General features: G+C 38.4%; 1 protein-coding gene across 1 annotated transcript; it reads left to right on the plus strand.

Annotated features, from left to right (window-relative positions):
- The first annotated feature begins 1,022 nt into the window (after positions 1-1,022).
- Positions 1,023-5,013, plus strand: LOC147624502 (beta-glucosidase 25-like). Its single transcript, XM_086819522.1, has 13 exons — positions 1,023-1,216; positions 1,339-1,405; positions 1,489-1,547; positions 1,713-1,788; positions 1,903-1,974; positions 2,066-2,159; positions 2,716-2,977; positions 3,130-3,245; positions 3,389-3,606; positions 3,697-3,734; positions 3,904-4,027; positions 4,158-4,263; positions 4,443-5,013. The coding sequence occupies exons 1-13, from the start codon at positions 1,073-1,075 to the stop codon at positions 4,864-4,866; spliced, it is 1,800 nt and encodes a 599-aa protein (XP_086675648.1). The 5' UTR covers positions 1,023-1,072; the 3' UTR covers positions 4,867-5,013.
- The last annotated feature ends 3,709 nt before the right edge of the window (positions 5,014-8,722 follow it).

The following is an 8,722-nucleotide window of genomic DNA, read 5'->3' on the forward strand; positions in this document are numbered from 1 at the left end:
TTAGTGGTGAAAAGGATTTAGTTCATTTTCCCTAAAATTGTTTTCCTGAACCCTGCATAAATCTGTTCCAACTCATGGGATTGAGCCCTCCATGTGGGTCCTCTCGTGAATTCTTGTGGATTGTAGGTCTTGACGGGCCTCCCAAAAGCGTCTCTGTGCATCTAGCGGACGGGCAAGGTTGTGGGGGGGTTGCCCCCTCCCGGGCCAGTGTTTATTTTTGAAGGTTGCTAAGCTGCTAATTTTAGCTTTCCATAGAAGGTGCTGAAAAATGTAACCTTGCTAAAGATTTAAAGAAATTGACTTTCACATTGAAAGGGGGTAGGGGTCCGGGTCATTGAGATGTCGTGTGTCAGCATACACAATGTTGTCAAGGGGGGGAGGGGGTTGGGTGGGGGGTAGGGTCATCTAGAGAACGTTTGTCAGCATCCTTTTTAAGGGGTCACTTAGAAAAGAAATGTGTTCAACAGAAGAACATTTTTAATTCATGTTTTTCACACAAATATATTTAGAGAAGGGTGCCTACAATTACAAAGTTTATAGCTTGTATAGGAAAAGTGTGCATTCTAATCGTGGAAAATTCACAGATAAGGCATTTTAAATATAGGTATTGAATGGACGCGATATACATGGTTTTCATATAGTGAACCCCTTGAGATATCCCTTTTAAGAAGGACTCCGAAAATATTGAGCCCAAGGACAAGGACCGCACTCATCCTACCAATGGCATCTAGAAGCGTAAGCGAATTTGGTCAAACCCCTTTAAAGGCGGGCTGGGGGCTTCACCTATTCGTGGTGGACACGTGTGAAGCCCCTAGTGCTCGGGTAAAAAGGACGAGCACGAAGGGAAAGCCCAATCAGGATTTGAGGAAATTCCTGTGAGGTTGTAGATTCAGACACGCGTCCCTGCTGGCCGCAAAACGTGCCCCGCAAACAGTTGGATCAGACAATCGCGAACGGTAGTGTTTGCCTTCTTTGTCGGCCCGCCCCCTCCTATAAAATACATCGCATCTTCATCTTCATCCTCATCCGATCACATTTACCTGCAGCCTCACACATTCAGCCTCACCCATATATGGCTCCCTCGTTTCTTACTTCGAAATCGGTTGATCAATATACTGATCAACCGCCAACTCTCAATAACAACGAGCTTATGACAATTACCCGACGCGACTTCCCCCCTGGATTTCAGTTCGGCGTCGCAACCTCTGCGTATCAAGTACTGATTACGCTGTTTCATCGTTTAATCTGTATTCCCTTGCACACACTTCGCCCATCGATAAGCTTTATCACACATTTTTCTTTGTGTTAATTAATCCTATCATCGCCGTGTTTCCGCAGGTTGAAGGGGCGGCTCTTCTGGATGGTCGCGGGATGAGCATCTGGGATTCTTTCTCCCATATACCAGGTTGCTATTTAATCCTTCGACGAACCCCCTTGATATTTGTTGATTAACATGAATTAAGCTTTGACAAATCGACGCCCGCGCAGGCAATATATACGATGGAAGCACCGGCGACGTCGCATGTGACCAATATCACAAGTACAAGGTTGATAATTAACAACCCTGCAACTAAATATATATATGGCATGTATACTAATGCAAGCAATAGTTTTTCGACACATTGAAGCCTGTGTTTATAAGTGCATGATTGAAGGTTTAATTTTCCGTGTAAAATTGTAGCTCTAATTATCATGAGTCTGACATTGTACAGAGTGACATAGAGCTGATGGTGGAACTTGGCGTCGATACCTATCGTTTTTCATTATCTTGGTCTCGTATTCTTCCAGGTTTGTGGTGGCCGAGTAAAATAATTAATTAATCGCTCTCTACCTCTTCTCAACTTTAATTAGCTTCGTTACATGTTTCATCGAGCTATTTACACACCTAGTGTTGGTTCCCAGGTGGAGCAGGTGAGATCAATCAACAGGGTGTGTCCTACTACAATAAGCTCATCAACGATCTACTAAAAAATGGTCTGTTTCTGTCAGCACAACAGTTTATTAAGTGAATTGGACTTGCAAAATGAGAATATATTTGCTGATTTTGAAAATATGACGATTCCAGGAATCGAACCATACGTGACCTTGTACCATTGGGACATGCCCCAAGCTTTAGAAAACGATCCTGACATCAAGGGATGGAGAACCCGAGAAATCATGTAAGTCGTGAATTGAGAAATCAAAAAGTTAATTTGAATATGTATATTAATATCTATGTAAAGTTAACTAAACGCTAGATTCCTTACTCTCGTTCTTCCATAATATTTCCACTTGTTTATATACACTCTCCTTCTTCCATAATTTTTCCACTTGTTTATATACACCTTGAAAACCAATTCTATCAAGGGATATCTCTTTCTCTTATAAGGCTCTTTACACATAGCGATGATTGCCAATCAAAAGACTTGAATTCATAGCTTGGGCACTAGCCCTTGACACACAAAAAAAGTTGTACTCCGTATGTCACCTAGAGCCCATTGAAGGTTGGGCAGCCAGAAGTGGCTCGACATGGATGGGTATGCTAGAAAAGGACCAATAACCATAAAGCCCCCTTAGGTTTCATTGTCCCACTTTTTCCATTTTAAAACTTGCCTGACAATGATGGCTATGTGTAAAGGGCCTAAGATAAAATAAAGCATAGAACTTGTCTTGAAAACCAATGTTGTCTAGGGTTTTATTGTATTGACCCCTCTCACTCTGTCTGTAATTTTACAGACATTATTTTGCACACTATGCAGAAACTTGCTTCCGGTTGTTTGGAGACAGAGTTAAAAATTGGACAACTCTTAACGAGACCCAGTCGTTCGCCTATGAGGGCTATGGCGTTGGAACGCAAGCACCTGGGCGATGCTCTGCAATTAGTGGCACCATCAAGAACTACTATGTGGGAGATTCTAGTACCGAGCCCTACCTTTGCACACATCATGCTCTCCTCTCACATGCAGCTGCTGTTAAGATCTACAAATCAAAGTACCAGGTATAATCAAAGTAGTAGTATTATTATCTTTTGCATGTCTTAATGGATTGAAAATAATCATTATAAAATCTTAACTTGATTGTTGATGTGATTGCCGTGTGTCATGTTATGGTATTGGCCTTGAGTTGCTCACTCCATTAGTGTAAATACAGGCAGAGCAAAGAGGTAAAATAGGCATAACTGTTAACTCAAGGTGGTATGAGCCATACACTGCTACAAAAGAGGATGCGGGTGCAGCACAGAGATGCATCGAGTTTGAATTGGGATGGTATGCATGGTTTCAATAATTGTCTGGGCAATCTTTTATAAGTGTAACAGATTTGGTTTGATTATGGATGAAAACTTACATAATCAAGGAGCGCAATATTCTAGTCATGCCAAGGAGATAATTAATGTTGCTCTTACAATTAGGTTATTGGATCCCATTTTACTTGGAGACTACCCAGAGTCTATGAAGGCAGGAGCAAGAAGCAGACTCCCTGTGTTCTCTGAGGAGGAGAGGGTTGATTTAGTTGGGAGTTTAGATTTCGTGGGTTATAATTACTACACCGCCTACTATGCTAAAAATACCCCGCCCGTTGAGCCTTCCAAGAGATGGTACTCCACAGACCGACTCGCTGTGCAAGAATGTATGTAATCTTGGAGAACAATTACAAGGACTATAGCATGAAATTCTAGTCCATCTTTATATTTACTTGATGCATGCAATCGATTTGCAGATGCTGGTGTTGACGGACAATGGATAGGAGAGCCTTATGTAAGCTTTAATTACCATTAGAAATATTAATAGCTCCACTCTCCCTCTTTTGATTCATACGTATCCTTGATTTGTGATCAAACACTTTGATCATTAGTTTATAAATCCCTACAAAATTAAAAATGACCTGAATTTTGATCAAATGTCTCCTAATTATTGTTTTCATCAGGGTCCCATAGCTCTACGATGGATATATAACTGCCCTTGGGCACTTCCAAAAATGTTACAATGGATGGAAGATCGATATGGCAAGGAGCAATTTCAAAGAACTCCCATCCTTATCACTGAAAATGGTAATATATTATATTACATCTTTATCACTCCTTATCTTTGAAAATGTCAATATTTAGTTAGCATATTAGAGGTTTGAATCTTCATGCCTAGCTATACAATACTTATATTCTCGATTTTATATGAGAACAGGCACTATGGACATGGAAATTAATATACCTATGGAGGAAGCTTTAAATGACTCTTGGCGAGTGAGATACATGAGAGACACGCTAGTGCACCTGGCTGCTGCTCTAAGGTTCCAATTTTAAAGTGTACACAATAACTTTTCAGTTGACACATTTTAATTGTAGTTGTGAAACATTAGATGATCCTCCTTAATGTAAACACTAAATTGGTGTGTACAATTTTAGTAGCTGTGCAACATTAGATGATCCTCCCCTTAATGTACGTACTGAATTGGTGTTTTGTATACAGGGAGCACAAATACAATGTGCAAGGGTACTTTGCTTGGTCGCTGTTGGACAACTTTGAGTGGCATTCGGGCACATCGTGTCGTTTTGGGCTACACTATGTGGACTACACAGACAAGGAATTGAAGCGATATCCCAAAACCTCTGCCCTCTGGTACCGCGCCCTCATCATGCAGCAACAACAAGAAGAAAGACTGCTTAGGAGCCAATGTTGCTCCCTTGATGCATCCAATTATGATGTGCCCTACAAGACGAGAATCAAGTTCAATAGGAGTTGCAGCCTAATGGCAGGTTCCATGATTTTATTGGATCAAGCCTTTACTTCCATCACAAGATTGCTCACTTTTCTCACGTCCAAGGAGCCATCTGCTCAACTTTTACACACAATCCCTCTTCTTAAATCTAAGGGAAAGCCTCCTTCTAAATAATCATGACTCATGAGGCCAATTCAAACATAACAATGACTCATGAGGCCAATTCAAACCATCTGCTCAACTTTTACACACAATCCCTCTTCTTAAATCTAAGGGAAAGCCTCCTTCTAAATAATCATAACTCATGAGGCCAATTCAAACCATTCAATTTGTGAAGTTATGATAAACATGGGTATATTTTTTATTCCTCTACCTTGCAAAGGTAGTAGGTAATAAATACATTTATTTATCTAACCTTGCAAAGGTAGGTATATAGATCAAACATATTAGTTCTAGACTTAGATAGAGCACTAAGCCTCCAAGTTATGATAATGAGGTTTTATTATTCGTCTACCTAGCAAAGGTAGGTAATTAGTATAATTATTGTACATTTATTTGTCTACCTTGCAAAGGTAGGTATATGGATCAAACATGTTGGTTATAGCCTTAGTCAAAGCACTAACAAAATGGGTAAATTTTCTTTTAATTTTATCTATCTTTCTCTTGTGTAATGGGTTCACTACACCATGTTTGATTTCCCTATATGCCACTATATTGTTTTTTATCCATAGTTATGATTTTACACAAATGCATTTTTGGCTAAGTTAAGGACAAGTCAAGGTGGACCTAGAATTCCTCTCGTATCTAAGGATTTGTAGTATGTTTTTAAAATTGTGATCAATATTAGAAAAAGATTTGTAGGATGTTTTAAAGACTGTGATCCATATTAGAAGAAAATGAATAATATAATACCTTTATCAAAATATAAGTGAATAGGGGTATGAGAGGTTGATTCAGTGCCCTTATTCCCCTTACATGGGCAAAGGGAGGTAACCAATAAAATACACTTTAACCAATCAAATGCATAGACACTAATCGAAGATGATAATGGCTAAGATTGTGCTTAATTAAGCCATCTGAAAAAATGTTAAAACAAGCCCCATCTGAAAAATCTTAAAATTTCAAACTATTGGAAAGTGCACAGCTGCACAGCTGCACGCTGTTCTCCCCTTTTTTGACCGAGTTACTGTTGAATAATGTTTCAATTAAGTTATTTTCTCTTTTTCTAAGGCACCATCTAATCACTAAAATAAGCCTCGATCAATCAGAATTTTTCTAAACAATATAAACATGTTGCTAATCCACTTCCCCTCCTGTAGTGACCACCCAAGTCCGTATATACAAGAAAAATAGGATAGCAACCCTACTCAATCAAGAACCAAGATGACAACTAAAAAAGCAAAAGCAATATAAAAGAATATTGATAGTCATAAGTCCTAGCATGTGCTCCCCCTCATGGCACCCCACGTCGCTTACGCACCCATGGAAAAATCGCCTTGGGGAAAAATTAACTACTACAAGAATCTACCACCCTAGGTTAGTCCACGTCTATTGCATGCATGGAAGCCTTGCTATACTGATCCACAGCCTTGAGCCTCATTAAGAACAAGATGTTTGAAATAAACATGATTAAGATAGAGGAGAGAGAAGAAGAGAGAGATAGTTGGCATTAGGGTTTTCTTGTATTAATATGGTACAAAAAGGTGACATGAAAGTATGTACATAACTTAGGCCCTTGGTACAAAAAGGTGACATTAAGATAGACGAGACAGAAGAAGAGAGAGATAGTTGGCATTAGGGTTTTCTTGTATTAATATGGTACAAAAAGTTGACATGAAAGTATGTACATAACTTAGGCCCTTGGTCAACCCCTAGGGGTGACCTCTGGCCCCTTCTACATGCTTCTCTTGATGTCTACAATGATGAATGATTGAATTGCTAGATGTGCAATGCTTAATCATGACTTTAGGTTTATATATGTGCAAGGAGTGTTGGTCGGCTAGCCGATGCTGCTGTTGGTCTGCTACTTGGACTAATATTCATGAAATTCTTCTATAAATGTTGAGCAGGTGGCCACAGTAAGGGTTCTAGGCGGCAGGTGGCCAGATACTATACAGTGGCGGCATGTTAGCCAGATATTATACAGTGGCCAACATGGCATTAGAATTGTTAAAAAAATATACTATTTTGTCCTCCCACCACATCTACCATTTAAAATGCTTAGTTTATATGGATTTAGTGATGATTAGATTGGGGAAGATTAGTAGAATGTGGATCTAAGGTAAAATTACAAATCTAACGGTTGGGATTTTGTAGATTTACTTTGGAAAATTTGTTATGATTGTTAAACGCCCTATTAAATCAATTGTAATTTAATTCTAGAAAATAAACTATTGAATCTTTCAATATAAAAACTCTAGGGATCAATATACTTGTTACCATGAGTTTATTAAAAAAAAATCTTAATTTGAGTATAGGAAGGTCCATTTTCCATCATCCCAAGTGAAAATTCCCATATTTTTTTCACTCTCCCCTTTTCAAGTCTAAAACCAATTCTAGTTAAGTTTGGAAATCTAGGCTTGGTAAACTTCAAAGCCTAGATATCATGCCACCTTGCCACCTCCACCCTCCATGTCAACATGGTCAACCTAGTTGACTTTCCACCTCATCATCCTAGTCATCATTAATGCCACATCTTCTTGCCACCTTTGCATGCCACCTCGCACTTGATGACATCGCATGCCACATCATGGAATTGCCACAGCAGCCACCATAATAGTGCCACATGTTAAGAAAATGCCACATGGCATGCACGCTTGTGACACGTGGCACTTTCTTCCCACCTTCCTATTTTTTTCAAAAACATATTTTTGAAAAAGTTAATTTAGTATATTTTTAGTATTTTTTTTAAAAAAAGAAATAAAATATAAAATTTTAAATAATAAAATATACATAACTTATTAATATAAAAGAATTTAAAATCACTAGTTTTAAAGGATTAAATTTTAAAATTAGATAAATAATATTATTTTTAAAGTTCATGTTATTTAATTTAAAAAATTTATTTTTTTTAAATTTAATATTTTTTGAAAATATTTTATGTGTAGCAAAAACCTTTGAATAAAATTTAAAAAAATACATAATATAAGAAAATATAGTTATATAATTATAAAACAAAAGATAAATTTTAAGATATATTTATATATATCTAGTAATGATAAATATTTAGACTTATAAATATTTTTTATTAATAATATTGATTTTTAAGTGGATAATAGTTTTCTTTTTATCTTAGTTATCCAATCAATCTTAGGTAGGAAATCCAATGAGATTTGAAGTGGATAACCTATTTTTTCTATATAAACACACATTTCTAATATTATCCCATCATTAAGCCTTTATAATTTTTTCCATCATTAAGCCTTTATAATTTTTTCTCTCTTGCCTTCCTTGAGAACGGGTTCTCAAAGTCGTTGGAGTCGGAAACGTGATAGGACTAGACTTCCTCCTGTCCACCAAGTTCAAGAGGAGGAGAGGAAAAGGGTAGCTCGTGAAAGAAAGAGAGACTGGAGAGCACGTTAATGAGCAACACCTTCTGTTGTTGGCGATGATCTAAGCCTTGCTTCTCCTCTTCCACTTTCACTTCCACTTCCTCTCCCCCCGCCCTCTTCACCCCCCACTATCCATTAGTTTAGATAATCCACATGAACCCGCTCTTTCTAAGCACCCTTCTCTTCCACAAGAACCCACCCCCCTCCTTTGGGCGCCCATAGTGTGGATAGGAAAGCACTATCAAAGTCAAGGGTACATCGTCGTGCCCACACGATCTTCCAATCCTATTTCAAAGACCTCACGCCTTCATCAGAGGCATGCGTGCTTGATGCTTTGATCGATCTGTCCAACATGGCCAACTGTAGGGTGCTTTGTGACATTGAAGATCGAATAGAGAGGGGAGCTGGCATGGTGGTGCTACAAAGTGTTCGTCATTCCTATACAGTTAACAAGAAGAGGAACTCAGCGGACGCTTTGC

Source organism: Cibotium barometz, chromosome 25, assembly GCF_041138505.1.
Source record: "Cibotium barometz isolate CiBa-2024 chromosome 25, ASM4113850v1, whole genome shotgun sequence".
Lineage (NCBI taxonomy): Eukaryota > Viridiplantae > Streptophyta > Polypodiopsida > Cyatheales > Cibotiaceae > Cibotium > Cibotium barometz.

Bases quoted from the DNA above. Each gene is read 5' to 3' on its own strand.
- LOC147624502 (XM_086819522.1), top strand. From the start codon at position 1,073: ATGGCTCCCTCGTTTCTTACTTCGAAATCGGTTGATCAATATACTGAT. The intron at 1,217-1,338 runs GTACTGATTACG...GTGTTTCCGCAG, and splicing joins TCGCAACCTCTGCGTATCAA to GTTGAAGGGGCGGCTCTTCT. The intron at 3,607-3,696 runs GTATGTAATCTT...ATCGATTTGCAG, and splicing joins CCGACTCGCTGTGCAAGAAT to ATGCTGGTGTTGACGGACAA.